General features: G+C 45.0%; 1 protein-coding gene and 1 long non-coding RNA gene across 2 annotated transcripts in view; one reads left to right on the forward strand and one right to left on the reverse strand.

Annotated features, from left to right (window-relative positions):
- Nucleotides 1-15,413, reverse strand: part of LOC142290624 (uncharacterized) — a 119,853-nt gene that overhangs the window by 94,730 nt on the left and 9,710 nt on the right. The window lies entirely within an intron of this gene.
- The window catches only part of MRPS31 (mitochondrial ribosomal protein S31), a 120,189-nt gene that overhangs the window by 79,240 nt on the left and 25,536 nt on the right, over nt 1-15,413 (forward strand). Inside the window, exon 5 of the mRNA XM_075334592.1 lies at nt 1,855-1,925. Within this exon, the coding sequence (XP_075190707.1) occupies nt 1,855-1,925 (71 nt within the window). The remainder of the gene's footprint in view (nt 1-1,854; nt 1,926-15,413) is intronic.

Raw genomic sequence — 15,413 nt, forward strand, 5'->3', positions numbered from 1 at the left:
GAGCTATGATTCCTAAACCCTTTCTCCGATTTGGATGTGAAAACTCTCATATTGCAGCTGGGAGTGTGCACTTTCAGCCCATATTATATATAGAATTGTATTTCTGAACATGTTTTTGTAAACAGCTAAAATAACAAAACTTGTGTCACTGTTCAAATATTTCTGGACCTAACTATCTATATATATATATATATATATATATATATATATATATATATTTTTTTTTTTTAATATATTTTTATCTATAGTTTTTTTATTTTTCTGCCAACAGTTTGGGCCACAAAATGTCTTTTTGATCACTCTTTCTATTCCGCTTTAAGTGAGGCAATTTTATATATAAAAAAAATAGTTTCTGCATTGCTGTATTTTGAGAGCTATAGTTTGTTTTTGCTGATTGAGCTGTATGGCTGCTTGTTTTTTGTTGTACAAGATGATGTTTTCATTGATCATGTTTTATTCCACTTTTTTTGTCAGCTGTATGATGAAAATACATAATTTTTGGTACATTTTTTTTTATTATATATATTTTTTTACGCTGTTCATTGACGGAGTTATCTACGGTAATGTGATAGTTTTATAGGTTGGGTTGTTCCGGATGCGGCGGTACCAAATACGGGTACTTTTTTATTTTTGTTTTTATATAAATATATATATATTTATTGGTATATTTTTTTCATTGTTTTGTTCTTTAATTTCAGATTTCTTTTCCCTTACTTTTTTACTTGGTGTATATGGGATATTAACTTTTATTACTCTGATTGCTGGTATAGTATATTGAGATGTACCTGTCAGTGTGACACTGACTGACGCCTCTTACCCCCATGCGCCTTGCTTGGTTTATCAGGCTTGCCATAGCTGGCTGACCTGGAGGTCATCATATTGACTTCTGATTGGCATGGCAAACGATCGGGCTCATGTAATAATGTTGCGGGGGTCCGGATCGGGTGGGAGAGGGAGCGTATTTTCTCTACCAGTGCTCTACCAGTGCCATAAGTGCTGCAATTGCTATTGAATGCTCCATTTTGGGGGGAAAACAGCCAAAGGCGGTGTAGGGACCAGCCCTGACTGTGACAACTGGAGTTTGGCTATAATGTACGCCGGGCTCCTGGTGGTGGTCATGTTGGCTCTGCTCCTGTGTCCTCATGATATTCCTTTACATTAATTTGTTGGAACCCCTTCCCGATCTTGACTGTACGTGAAATTTCTTGAGGGGGTTAAAGGGGGTTAAAGAGTATCTGTCAGCAGGTAGGGGGGCAACATGATGTAGGGGCAGAGACCCTGATTCCAGCAGTGTATCACTTGGTAGGCTGGCTGCTGTAGTTTTGCTGAAAAACTTTATCTCCTGCAGATCTTCTAGTTCTCTGAATGCTGAGCTCTGTATAACCCCGCCCACACCACTGATTGGCAGCTTTCTATGTACACTGTGCATAGGCAGAAAACAGGATAATTAGTGGTGGCGGCGGGGTTATATAGCTCTCAAGAATATTGAGAACTACATGGCAGCTGGTTTACTAGTCCCTTTATGGAAAATCTGTGTTTTATCAACAGGAGATGAAATCTAAGTTATGGAAAGCAGCCCAATAAGTGACACATCGCTGGAGTCAGGGTCTCTGTCTCTATATTATACTGCTGTCAGATAAGGTGGGAAAAAACCTGGTAATAGATTCTCTTTTAAGACATTTTTGCACGTAGGAATCCCATTAAGAATATAACTTTTGGCAATGTTCTGTATTCGTGGCTATAACCACGGGTGGTGGCCTCTGTATGTGCTGCTATTCATTTCTGTAAACCATGTCTATTTCAGTTGCTGTATAAGTGTCATGAGGTCACGCTAATAATTGCGTGTTTTTACAGATCACTCTACACAGGAAAACGTCTCAAGATATTCCCCGTTTCTGCTCCCACGGAAGGACCAGTTGTCACAGGTCAGTTTTATTCGAGAATTGGACTGCTTCATTTAGGACCACCTATCTCCATGTGTCCTATGCGTGTCGTAGAGGGGGCCACCCGCTGGATCAGGGTCCAGGCCCAACCTGTCCATGTCCTACATGGGTTACTAGATTCTCCCTGCACTCGAGGCTTCAGCTTTCTCCTTGCTATGCCAGCCAATCTGCTGTGTTTCTGAAGCTGAACCCACCGGGACAGTGTTTTATTTATGTACTGAGTCTTTTTCCCTTTGCCCTCTTCTGTAAATGCATATTTTTTCTTTCTGTGCTTTACAAAATAAGTATGGCCTTCCTAGTGTGTTATTAAAGGGAAGCTGTCACCAGGTTTTTGCCACCTAATCTGAGAGCAGTATAATGTGGGGGCAGAGATCCTGTTTCCAGCGATGTGTCACTTACTGAACTGCTTAGTGTAGTTTTGATAAAAGCACTGTATAATCAGCAGTAGATTATCATTACAGGACTACTTGGCGTGCTGTCAGGTAGTCCAGCATATTCATCAGCTCTGTATAACTGGTAGATCTGCAGCAGAGAAAACATTGATTTTATCAAAACAGCTCAGCAAGTGACACATCGCTGGAATCAGGGTCTCTGTCTCTACAATATGATTCTTTCAGATGGGGGAGCAAAAACCTGGTGACAGATTCCCTTTAAAGCAGCACGGTGTGCTCTGGACCCATCAGATTGCTGCTCCTCGTCCCTCTGTTGTCATTTCACTGAAACGCTTAATTGGCAGATGTATTAAGACGTTCTGCACGTCAGATTAATGAAGGGCGTGATGGAGTATGGTGCGCCTAATTCATTAAGATGTGTGCAATTGCAGCGCGCCCCCAGGGTTGGCGTATATTTCCGGTGTAATTTTCCCCATTAAGGAGGCATCAGTTTTGTTTAATTTTTTCAGGTGGGTTCCATGCCCCATCCTGCCCCAGCATGCCCATTTTGGTGGAGCTGGCTGGGACGAGCATTATATCAAGGAAAGTCACGATATTTTTGCAAAGTTTCATGTTGTGCAACAAGTTTTCAGCATTTTATACCAATATTCTGTGAATTATAGAATTAGACTCTGAGATCCTGCAGCTGCATACCCCTCCTCCCCTCCTCCCTTTTTCCTCTGTTTACTGTTTTACAGTACATATTTTTTTTCCCGAGCTTTATGCAAAGTAAGTCGGCTTTAAAGGGTACTGGTCACCAGGTTATTCCCTTATAAGCTTCAGCCATCACCAGTAAGTCCTTATATACAGCATTCCAGAATATTGTATATAAGAGCCCAGGTCGATTTGTATACAATAAAAAAAACCTTTATTATACCTAATACCTAGGGGGCGGTCTATTCCAATGGGTGTTGTTGGTCTGTGTCCGGCGTCTCCTCTGTGCTGCGAGTGCCGTCCTCTTCCTTCCCAGTCCTCTGTGGAGGACGCATCCTACGTCATCGTCACTGGCTTGCATTGCGTGCGCAAGCGCTCGTCTCTCTGACCTGCTGAGGGCAGAACAAAGTACAGTAATGCGCAAACGCAAGGAAAGTCAAAGACCGCCCGCACATGCGCACTACAATACTTTTATCTGCTCTCAGAGTGCAGATCATAGTGCGCCTGCGTAGGAGTGCTAGACCAGCCTGTGTGTGGATGACGTAGGACACGTCATCCACACTGGGCTGGGGAGAAGGACAGCGATCACACAAGATGGGGGAGGCGACCTACCTGTGACAATTGACACCTATTGGACCGGACCACCCCCTTTGTACAATAAAGGTGTTTTTTACATTCTACACAGCGGCCTGGGCTCTTATATACGCTATTCTGGAATGCTGTGTATAAGGACTTGCTGGTGATGGCCGTAGCTCATAAGGGAAAAATTTGGTGACCGGTTCCCTTTAATCCAACGCTGTTTACAGTACTTTGATCCTCCAATATTGTGATTTCAAACTCTACACCCCTGGTATGAAGCCTCTGTATAGATTATAATGTATAGGGACAATGGCTCTTTAATCCATAGTCTGCCCTTGGTAGTAAATGAAGGATATCTGGGAGTGCTGAGCATTAGGAGTTAGTGTCAGGCTTCCTATAATCCACCTGGGACATGCAGAAGAAAGGTGAGAAAACTCAAGGTGATTTGTCAATTAGTAAGACGGGATCTAGTTTTTATTGGGCTACATGCCCATCACGTTAACCGGCGTTTCAGCTCATAAAACTAAGCCTTCGTGCATCAGCCTGTATTATCCCAATGAACACATTGTTTTATGGCTCTATCTGATCAGGCAGGCAGCGGCAGAAAACAGGAGCAGCTTTGCTAAATTCTCATTTTTCACACTTTCTTATTAAACACCTCTCTGGCTTGTGAATAGCATCATTCAATATTGTGACACCCAATATACATTTCTTCACGTCAGTCATCCCTGTCTCGTCTGCTGGGAGGGTTGCTTTACCGGGAACAAGTTACAACACTTCTGACGGTAGAAGACTGACACTTTCATTTTAGTTTATTTTTTAGGTTCTTAGCTCACGTAAATTTATGAGAGCTCTGTATACTAATAATGTTGTTCCACACGACCGGTCACCAACACGTGAGCGTGACCGGATCAAAGCGAGCACCGAATTTTACTGGTTGCTGGTGAGATGTCGCACTGCGACGCTCCAGCGATCCCACCAGCAACCTGACCTGGCAGGGATCGCTGGAGCGTGGCTACACGAGTTGCTGGTGAGCTGTCACCAGCAACCAGTGACCAGCCCCCAGCCAGCAGCGCCGCGTGGAAGCGATGCTGCGCTTGGTAACTAAGGTAAATATCGGGTAACCAACCCGATATTTACCTTGGTTACCAGCGCACACCGCTTAGCCCTGGCTCCCTGCTCTCCTAGCTACAGTACACATGGGGTTAATTACCCAATGTGTCCTGCAGCTACATGTGCACAGAGCAGGAGCCGGCACTGACAGCTGAGAGCGGCGGAGGCTGGTAACGAAGGTAAATATCGGGTAACCAAGGTAAGGGCTTCTTGGTTACCCGATGTTTACATTGGTTACCAGAGTCCGCAGAAGCCGGCTCCTGCTGCCTGCACATTTAGTTGTTGCTGTCTCGCTGTCACACACAGCGATCTGTGCTTCACAGTGGGACAGCAACAACTAAAAAATGGTCCAGGACATTCAGCAACAACCAATGACCTCACAGCAGGGGCCAGGTTGTTGCTGGATGTCACACACAGCAACATCGCTAGCAACGTCACAAAAGTTGTTCGTTAGCAGCGATGTTGCTAGCGATGTTGTTTAGTGTGACTGGACCTTAAGGCTATGTGCGCACTGGGAAATGGAATTTTCTTGAGAAAATTCCGCATGCTCTCAAAGATTACCGCACCCGCGGTAAAAAACCGCGGCAAACCGCACCCGAAAACCGCATGCCGGTTTGACCGCGGTATTGTTTGCGGTTTTGCCGCGTGCGGGTTGGGATGTGCTTTATTGCATTCAATGCAATAAAGCACATTGAAAAAAAAAAAAGTCATTTAATTCTGAGATAGTAGATAGACAGAAGAATAGATAGAGGGATAGGTAGATAGAGGACAGATCACTGCATTTCCCACGGTCGGCAGTGAGGTCACATTACCGGCCGTGGGAAATGACCGGTAATTACCTCTGCTGTCTGCTGCATTCATTCAGCGCTGTGTCTGTGACAGTCGCGACTGGATGGAGCTTTGGTGCGGGAGGGGTTAATAAAATGGTGAACGAGGCTTGTTTGTTTTATTTAAAATAAAGGATTTTTCTGTGTGTTTTTTTTCACTTTACTTACGGGTTGATCATGTCAGCTGTCACATAGACGCTGCCATGATCAAGCCTGGAGTTAATGGCGGTGATCCGCCACCATTAACCCCTTGTACTACCCTGCTGCCACTGCTACACGGCAGCAGGAAGAGCCGAGGACACGCCGGTGCTGCCGCATAATGCATGCGACAGTGGCGGGGCAGCTGCGGCTGATATTCTCGGCTGCGGGAGGGGGAGTGAGGCGGGCGACATTAACCCTGCCCCTCTCCCTCCCCAGCCTGAGAATACCAGGCCGCCGCTGTGTGCTTACCTCGGCTGGACGGTAAATATACAGTGGAGATAACGTTCTTTGTTTTCTATATTTCCGTTTTCTTTCTATGTGTGTTCTATTTGTCTGTGTTCTATGTCTGTGATCTATGTCTGTGATGTGTGTGTGTCTGTGATGTGTGTGTGTTTACTCTCTGCTCCACTTCCTCTTCCTGTAATGACATCACTTCCCTGCAAAACCGCAGACAGGCGATGTACATTACTGGAGGTAAACCGCGAAATACCGCAGGGAATAACGCAGGAAAACGCAGTGAACCGCACAGAATTTGCTGCCTGCGTTATTCCCTGCGGGATTTCACGATTAACATTGGAGTCAATGGAGTGAAATCCCGCAGCGACGTGCGGAAAAGAAGTGATATGCAATTGTTTTTGCTGCGGGAATCCCGCAGCAAAACATGCAGCTGTCAAATTCCGCCTAGTGCGCACAGGATTTTTTTTGCCCATAGGTTTTGCTGGTGATTCACTGCAGAGTTGTTATGAACATTTTCTGCAGCGAAACATGCAGCAAATCCGCAGAAAATCCGCGGCAAAATCCGGTAAGTGCGCACATAGCCTAAGGCAGTTTTCCAATATAATAGAATCTTTTAGAACTAAAGCTTGGCGTACACATGAGATGGCGGACGGCCAAACAGCCGCCTCCCCCATACACCGGAGCACTCGCTTGGCCAAGGGCTCTTGCCATCACCAAGAAAAAGCTGCTTAGGCTGCTTTCACACTACGTTATTTTAACATGCGACCTGAACGTTTTTTTAACGCAAAAACGGATCCAGTGCAAATTCGTTTTCATTTCAATGCATTTGCAATGGACTCGCGTCAACATGCGTTCACATGCGTTATAGTGAGGATCCTGGGACTTACAGTTTTTTAACATTTTTCAAAAACGCTACTGGTAGCGTTTTTGAGCTGCGTCCAAATACTGCAAGTCGCTGGATCCTGACTATACTGCACGCAAAGGCATGTGAACGGTGGTATACTGATAGACCGGATCCTGCTTGGCCAGAAATCAGCCTGGCGCGATCACAGTCACTCTTTTTCACTCTCTCTCTCTCTCTCTCTCTCGTCTCTCCTCTCGTCTCTCCTCTCGTCTCTCCTCTCGTCTCTCCTCTCGTCTCTCCTCTCGTCTCTCCTCTCGTCTCTCCTCTCGTCTCTCCTCTCGTCTCTCCTCTCGTCTCTCCTCTCGTCTCTCCTCTCGTCTCTCCTCTCGTCTCTCCTCTCGTCTCTCCTCTCGTCTCTCCTCTCGTCTCTCCTCTCGTCTCTCCTCTCGTCTCTCCTCTCGTCTCTCCTCTCGTCTCTCCTCTCGTCTCTCCTCTCGTCTCTCCTCTCGTCTCTCCTCTCGTCTCTCCTCTCGTCTCTCCTCTCGTCTCTCCTCTCGTCTCTCCTCTCGTCTCTCCTCTCGTCTCTCCTCTCGTCTCTCTCTCGTCTCGTCTCTCTCTCGTCTCTCCTCTCGTCTCTCCTCTCGTTCTCTCTCTCTCTCTTCTCTTCTCTTCTTTCTTTCTCTTTCTCTCTTTCTCTCTTTCTCTCTTTCTCTTTCTCTCTCTCTCTTTCTCTTTCTTCTCTCTTTCTCTCTCTTTCTCTCTCTTTCTCTCTCTTTCTCTCTCTTTCTCTCTCTTTCTCTCTCTTTCTCTCTCTTTCTCTCTCTTTCTCTCTCTTTCTCTCTCTTTCTCTCTCTTTCTCTCTCTTTCTCTCTCTTTCTCTCTCTCTTTCTCTCTCTTTCTCTCTCTTTCTCTCTTTCTCTTCTCCTCTCTTTCTCTTTCTCTCTTTCTCTTTCTCTCTTTCTCTCTCTCTTTCTCTCTCTCTCTTTCTCTCTCTTTCTCTCTCTTCTCTCTTCTCCTCTCTCTCCTCCTCACTTCTCTCCTCCTCACTTCTCTCTCCTCACTTCTCTCTCCTCTCTGCTCTCTCCTCTCTCCTATTCTCTCTCCTCTCCTCGCTCTCTCTTCTCTCCTCGCTCTCTCTTCTCTCCTCGCTCTCTCTTCTCTCCTCGCTCTCTCTTCTCTCCTCGCTCTCTCTCTTCTCTCCTCGCTCTCTCTTCTCTCCTCGCTCTCTCTCTTCTCTCCTCACTCTCTCCTCTCGTCTCTCCTCTCGTCTCTCCTCTCTCGTCTCTCCTCTCCACTCTTTTCTCCTCTCCACTCTTTTTTCTCCTCTCCACTCTTTTTTCTCCTCTCCACTCTTTTCTCCTCTCCTCTCTTTTCTCCGCTCCTCTCTTTTCTCCTCTCTCTCCTCTTTTCTCCTCTCTCACCTCTCTTTTCTCCTGTCTCGCCTCTCTTTTCTCCTCTCTCGCCTCTCTTTTCTCCACTCTCGCCTTTCTTTTCTCCTCTCTCAGGTCCGGGGTCCGATCAACACTAGTCCCTAACTTATCTGAAGCCAACCACCGCTGCACGAAAGTGCACCAACCGGCCAGGTGGCCTGGTATCTCACAGCACCCATATTGCAAGGCTGAGCCCCCATGACTCCAGGCCACACTGCCCCACTGACATTTGCTCCTGACCATCAGTCGGATTGTGCTGCCCATACCTATTAGACTGTTGGATGAATTCGGCAATATTGGCCGGCTTTGCCAACATTTTTCTAATGTATATGGTGACTTTAAGTTGTCCATACATGTGAACTTGGTGGGATCAGCTGATCGTCTCCTGTTAGGGGTCGTAGTGATGCAGTAGGTCGTATTTCCACTCATGCATATCCTCATTTATAATGGGGTTTACAGATCAGGGAAGATTATAAACAATTGACTGCAGCTCTAATACCGGAATATAGCAGTGTACACACTGCAGTGAGTACTTTGCCCGCCTCATGGTCTCGCGGCACCTTCACCACCAATTGTCACGGTTTGTCATGAAATCTGTCCGTCTGCTAGCAGAGATTGGGATCTGACTTGGAAGCACTTGCTGGGTGTGAGGAGATGTCCGTGATCTCGATTTCCTATGGAATGTCTCTGGATGTTACTCGCTCCGTCCGTGGCTGTGTTTCTGCACTGGAATCGGGATTGCAAAATACATCTTCTCCAAGGAGCAGGAAATACCAAGAGATATTTGATCCCTGACGTCTCCCGCATGATCTCTTGCTATGCTGGTCGTCCCAAAATTAAAAATTAGCGTGACATCTTGACAATGAAGTCTTCTAACTTGTGTCACAATTATCTTGAGGCTGGAAAAGGGTTTAGTTGGCACAAATGCCATAGAATAAAATGTAAAGTATGTGATCACACAGTGCCAGCACTATGACTGCATCTGAAAGAATGTTATAATTTATAGAAATCCACTGGGAACTATAGTGAATTCACAGCTGATTTGTATATAAAAGGTCTATGGAGACTTTCCACTGAGCTAAAATACTCTGTGCTGCTGATTCTGTTTATGGGAGACCCACTGGTTGTCTGAATTAGAATAAAATGAGAGCAAATAATCCCAATGGATTACCGGAAGCTATTGTTTAAATCGGGTTTTTGTGTTACTTGTATATATTTTTTTTTAATAAAAAATACATACAAGTGGTAATCTTGCAATTTTCACATTGGCCACTAGAGGTTTTCTAAACTCACACTTCCTGTCCTTTCAGGAAGTGTTTTCAGCAGACTACTTACCATCAGAGGCAGGATTACTATGACCAGTATCACCAAACAGGATCCACCAATCACAATAGGTGACCCTTCTCCCCCTCTCTTCACAATGAAAATTGTACATTTCTCGGTCACTTCATTGGGGGACACAGTAACCATAGGATAGTCTGTGCCATCTGGAGACTGACACTATTATAACAATGAAATTAAAATAGTCTCTTCCCCAGCAGACTATATACTTCATTTGCCAGCACCAGGCTCCTAAGTAATTTATACTGTCAGTTGGAGGCCACCGAGGTCCTATTTTTTTGGCTTTGAGAGGCCAAGTTAGGCAAAAGCCCTCCTTTTTGCAGATCATTCATTCATCAGCACTTAGAGGGCCTACTTGCGTTGCTGGCAGTAGACTTTTGTTACGCCAATGGTTTTTCCCTTGCCAGTATTTCTTTATTTCTTGCAGTTGGGTCTGGATTCAGGGTTTGCACTTGGCTCCCTTAAGGTACTTGGCTGTTCTGTTGGCTTCTAAGCCCAAAGTTATGACATTTCTTCAGGGTGTGGCGCATGCTATACCAGCCACCTTTTGGATATGTGGGATCTTAACCCTGTTTAGGTGCCCTTCAGACTCCGCTCTTTGAGCCCATTAGGGAAATCTCCCCATTGCATCTTTCCTATAGAGTAGCCTTTCTTGTAGCCATCACTTTGAGTATCTGAGCTGGTAGCCCTCTCCGGTTACACTCTTTACCTTATCCTGCCCCAAGACAAGTAGTGTTGAGGCTGGTCCCTTCTTTTTTAATTAAGTTGATTTCAACTTTTCACCTCACCAAGGACATGGTTTTGGCTTTTTTACTCTGCACCTTCCCATCCAATTGAGAGGGCCTTGGATGGGCTAGATATTGTCAAGGCCTTCGCTCCGTTCAGAATATCAGACTATTTCTCTTCTATCTACATAAATTTCATCAGTAACAGCCACCATCTCCTATCTCAGTAATGGGAAAGTCTTCACCGAATACAGATTTTACCTCAGAATTGAGAATTTTGGTAATAATTAGCAATGGGTGGACCCGGACTGATAAAGTCCGGATCCACGCAGTTTCAAAGGTACCCAAGTGCCGGGCCCGGAATTCCAGACGTTGATCAAGATCCGGCAACTCTGTAAATAAAAAAAATAAATAATAAAGGAAAAATAAAGAAAATAAGTATGAATCAACTTACCAAGGTTCCGGCGTGGCTGTAACTAAAGTAACATGAGGTCAGGTTACCTTAAAATATGGGGGGACCCTACACCAAATATTTATTTTTACTGTACAATATACAGTAGATTGCACATAGCTGTGATTCAAAGCAGTCAGACATGTTGTCACTCAGGTTGGGGGTCTGTCTGACTGCAACCAATCACAGATGCCGGTGGGCGGGGAAAGCAGTGAATATGTATGAGGCTAATGAGCTGCCCTGGAAGTGATTGAGTTGCAGTGGGAGCAGGTACAGATGATCTCAAGCCTCGGTAAGTACAGCGCTTAGCAATCCTAGTCCTAAAAATGCTGTATATATAAAAGGCAGCTGCACTAACACTTCCTATATTGGTCCTGGTAGCCCTGTGTCGGGTCACATGATGCTGGATCACACTGGTATATTGAAGCATGTGCTGGGTCCAGAACAGATCTAACAATGACAACATTCAATGCAACAAAAGCTGGTTATATAGTACTCCATGTACTTTTTTGACTTTTGGGTAAAGAAAATAGTACACTATACTAGCAGGACCCTTATCATTACAGGACTAGAAACTCATGTGCACAGGAGTCTGACATGCCCCCTGCTGTGATTGACACCACAGTCAATGTACGATCTCTTTTGAGAGCCTGGTGTGAACCGCTCCCTGGGCTCAGCCAAATGACTAAAGCTAGAAGATCAGTTTGTGTCAGAACGGCTGCAGCCAGTAATCTAAGTGACACACCATTTGATTCAGAATCTCCTTGCCTACATCATGCTGCTCTCAGATGAGTTGGCAAAAACCTGCTGACAGATTCCCTTTATGCTTGCTATTTATCGGCTTCGTATTTGAAGGGATAACTACTATTAAGCATCCTTATGTTAATTTTGCCCCAAACTACTCCTTTTAAGTTATGAAGTAAGCACACCCCATGTAGGGCAGTCTGTATCACATATATGCCCATTCTTCTAAACTAACATTTTAAAATGCGCACCAGGGATTGTCTGGAGCACCTTCCTCAGTCACTGGCCACCCAGATCCCCTGACCCACTTCATTGATTGAAAGCGATGGCTTTATTCTAGCCAGTGATGTCTCTACTAAAATCACACGTATGCTCATATTGCCCCACAATGGATGCGTATGCTGAACAATGAGATGGCGATCTCCAGGAGTAGCTGTTCTGCTCATACAGTGACACTGGCGAATGTGCGGGATTGAGGCAAGTTCTACATAGAGATGGGCTTCCTTCTTCATGTCATTTTGCTCTGAAGGACTACTTAGTACAGTTCTATTTGTTTTTGTGACTTGGGCAGGGTTGTCCAGGGCTGTTCACTTCCACATTGGCCGCAAGTAGTGCCGATGTTACGACCCCACATACCTGATGAGACGCACGCGCGATTAGCGAGTATGGTGCGTGTATCCTCTACATTAGGACACATGCCGGTACCTCCAATGTGCAGCAGTGGAATAGCCCTTTACAGAAGTGAACGGATGTTTTTGGTAAAAATTCAGTTTTCCATTTATCTGACATGGAAATGGCAGCATTATGAGTTCGACTCGCCAGGAAAAAAGCTGAGAATGTTTGCCCGGCAGCGAGGTTGTACTGACTTGTTTGCGGCAGTTCTGGAATTGTACAAGTACCCAGTAGATGCCCATGGTCTATGGAAAAGCAAATATAGGGTAAAGAGTGCGTAACTTACCTCCGGGAAAAGCATATTTTTATTTTATTTTTTTTTATTCCTGAAAGGTCACGGTTATCTCTCCTGATTCCCAATCATTGACACTAAGGACTAGAGGACATGTCACTGGTCTAGATGAGAAGCCCGGCATTTCATGTCTGGCAGTAGTGTCTTGCAGACTGCTGGTAAAGGGCTTGGAAGGCGTCTTGTAATTTCAGGAAAACATAAGGAAGACAGTCATTTTAAAATGGAAATATAATTTGACCAAGTTTAAATGCCCGTCTAGACACGTAATTTCTCAGACTGTTCTCTTCTTGCGGAATCTCATGGATCAAAACCTTCGTGCGCCTTGTTCTACTCCTCTCTCCTTGTAATTCTAGAACCTTGTGCAATTTACGATTTTCCCCGAATTTGTGGGTTATTCCAGTAATTGCCACATCATATGTGTCTATTAGGCCTTGTGCGCACTAGGCGTTTTTGCCGCGTTTTTAGCGGCGTTTTTTATCGCGTTTTTGTGCTGAAAACGCAGTGACATTGCTTCCCCAGCAATGTCAATGGGTTTTCATAAGTGCTGTCCGCACACAGCGTTTTTTTTTTAGCTGCGTTTTTGTGGTGACCACAAAAACGCAGCATGTCAATTATTTCTGCGTTTTTCACTGCGTTTTTCACCCATTGAGTTCAATGAGATGTTCAAAAACGCAATGAAAAAGGCACATTGCAAATATAGCTGCGTTTCTATGACTAAAAACGCAGCTATAAACGCAAGGGGTGGGTACTACAGTGACGTGTACAGGAAGAGGATTCCTTCTGTTACATAGTTACATAGTTACATAGTTACATAGTTACTTAGGTTGAAAAAAGACCTAGGTCCATCTAGTTCAACCTTCCTCCACCAGTTCTACATTTAGTCACTAAGTCATTTATAACCAACAATGTTGTGTACTGAGGAAATCATCCAGCCCTTTTTTAAAAGCTGTTATAGTATCTGCCATTACTACCTCTTGTGGTCGGCATTCCACAGTCTGACCGCTCTAACTGTAAAGAACCCTTTCCTATTTAGGTGTCGGAATCGCTTTTCTTCCACTCGCAGTGAGTGTCCCCTTGTCCTTAGTATTGTTTTCGGAAGAAATAAGTTATGTGCCAGTCCTTTATATTGCCCACACATGTATTTATACATATAAATGAGATCTCCTCTGAGACGTCTTTTTTCTAAGCTAAACATATCTAACTTTTTCAATCTGCCATCATATGGGAGGCCTTCCATTCCTTGTAATAGTCTAGTTGCCCGCCTTTGAACTGACTCTAACTTCTGAATGTCCTTTTTAAAATGTGGAGCCCAAAACTGGATCCCGTATTCCAGATGTGGCCTTACAAGTGATTTATAGATGGGTAACAATACGTTGGGATCACGGGATCTAATCTCTCTTTTTATACACCCTAGAATCTTGTTTGCTTTAGCAGCTGCTGCCTGACATTGAGTGCTGCTGCTCAGCTTATTTGTAATGAGAATACCCAAGTCCTTCTCCTGTTCTGTAGTCCCGAGTTTACTTCCATTTAATGTATACGCAGCTATAGGATTACTCCGTCCTAGGTGCATTACTTTACATTTATCAACATTAAATCTCATTTGCCAAGTATCTGCCCATTCTGACATCTTATCCACATCTTTTTGTAATATTGTACTATCCAGGTCAGTTTTTAATATCCTGCATAGTTTGGTGTCATCGGCAAAGACTTACACTGTACTATCAATCCCATCCACAAGGTCATTAATATAGAGAGTAAAAAGAATTGGTTGGTAAACACAGAAGCATGAATCCTCCCGGTACCGTCACCGCTGCGTCCACCTCCCGTCCGGTGCCATGTCAGCTCCGTGCGGCGCCATGTCTGGGCGGGAGGTGGAGGCAGCGGCGAAAACCAAAGTGATCAGTAGAAAAAAAAAAATGTCATACTCACCTGTCTGCAGGGTCCCGGTGCCATGCCCGCTCCTGTCCCGGTCCCGCCGCTCTGGCTGTGTGCAGTCTCCCCGGGGCAGGACCTTGCTTGCAGGACCTGGCGGTGGATCACCTGATGCAGTCACCTGACGCATCAGCTGATCGTAGTCTCGCCGGCTTTTTCGCGCCCGGCCGGCTATCAGCTGATCCTGCCGTCAGGGGACTTCATCAGCTGATTACCGGCAGCTCCTGCAGCGATCGGACGGGATCAGACTCCTGTCCAATCGATCGCTCCAGGAGCTGCCGGTAATCAGCACAGCACATAAGTGAGTATTATTTTTTTTTTTTCTACTGATGCATCAGCTGATTGTATGATCGGCTTTTATACAATCAGCTGATGTGTGATGGGATTCAGGCACTTGATCCTGACAGATCATCTGATCGCTTTGCCTTCCAGCAAACCGATCAGATGATATTGGATCCGGATTGGACGGCGCGGGACCCTGACCCAGGATTACTGCGGAGGGGGGTTTATTTCAATAAAGATGGAGTCACTAATTGTGTTGTGTTTTATTTCTAATAAAAAAATTTTTCTGTGTGTTGTTTTTTTTTTTTTTTATCATTACTAGAAATTCATGGTGGCCATGTCTAATATTGGCATGACACCATGAATTTCGGGCTTAGGGCTAGCTGATAATATACAGCTAGCCCTAACTCCATTATTACCTAGCTAGCCACCCGGCTTCAGGGCAGCTGGAAGAGTTGGATACAGCGCCAGAAGATGGCGCTTCTATGAAAGCGCCATTTTCTGGGGTGGCTGCGGACTGCAATTCGCAGTGGGGGTGCCCAGAGATCTTGGGAACCCTGCACTGTGGATTCCAATCCCCAGCTGCCTAGTTGTACCCGGCTGGACTCAAAAATTAGGCGAAGCCCACGTCATTTTTTTTTTTTTTTATTTCATGAAATTCATGAAATAATTAAAAAAAAAAAGGGCTTCTCTATATTTTTGGTTCCCAGCCGGG

The sequence above is a fragment of the Anomaloglossus baeobatrachus genome, chromosome 2 (genome assembly GCF_048569485.1).
Source record: "Anomaloglossus baeobatrachus isolate aAnoBae1 chromosome 2, aAnoBae1.hap1, whole genome shotgun sequence".
NCBI lineage: Eukaryota > Metazoa > Chordata > Amphibia > Anura > Aromobatidae > Anomaloglossus > Anomaloglossus baeobatrachus.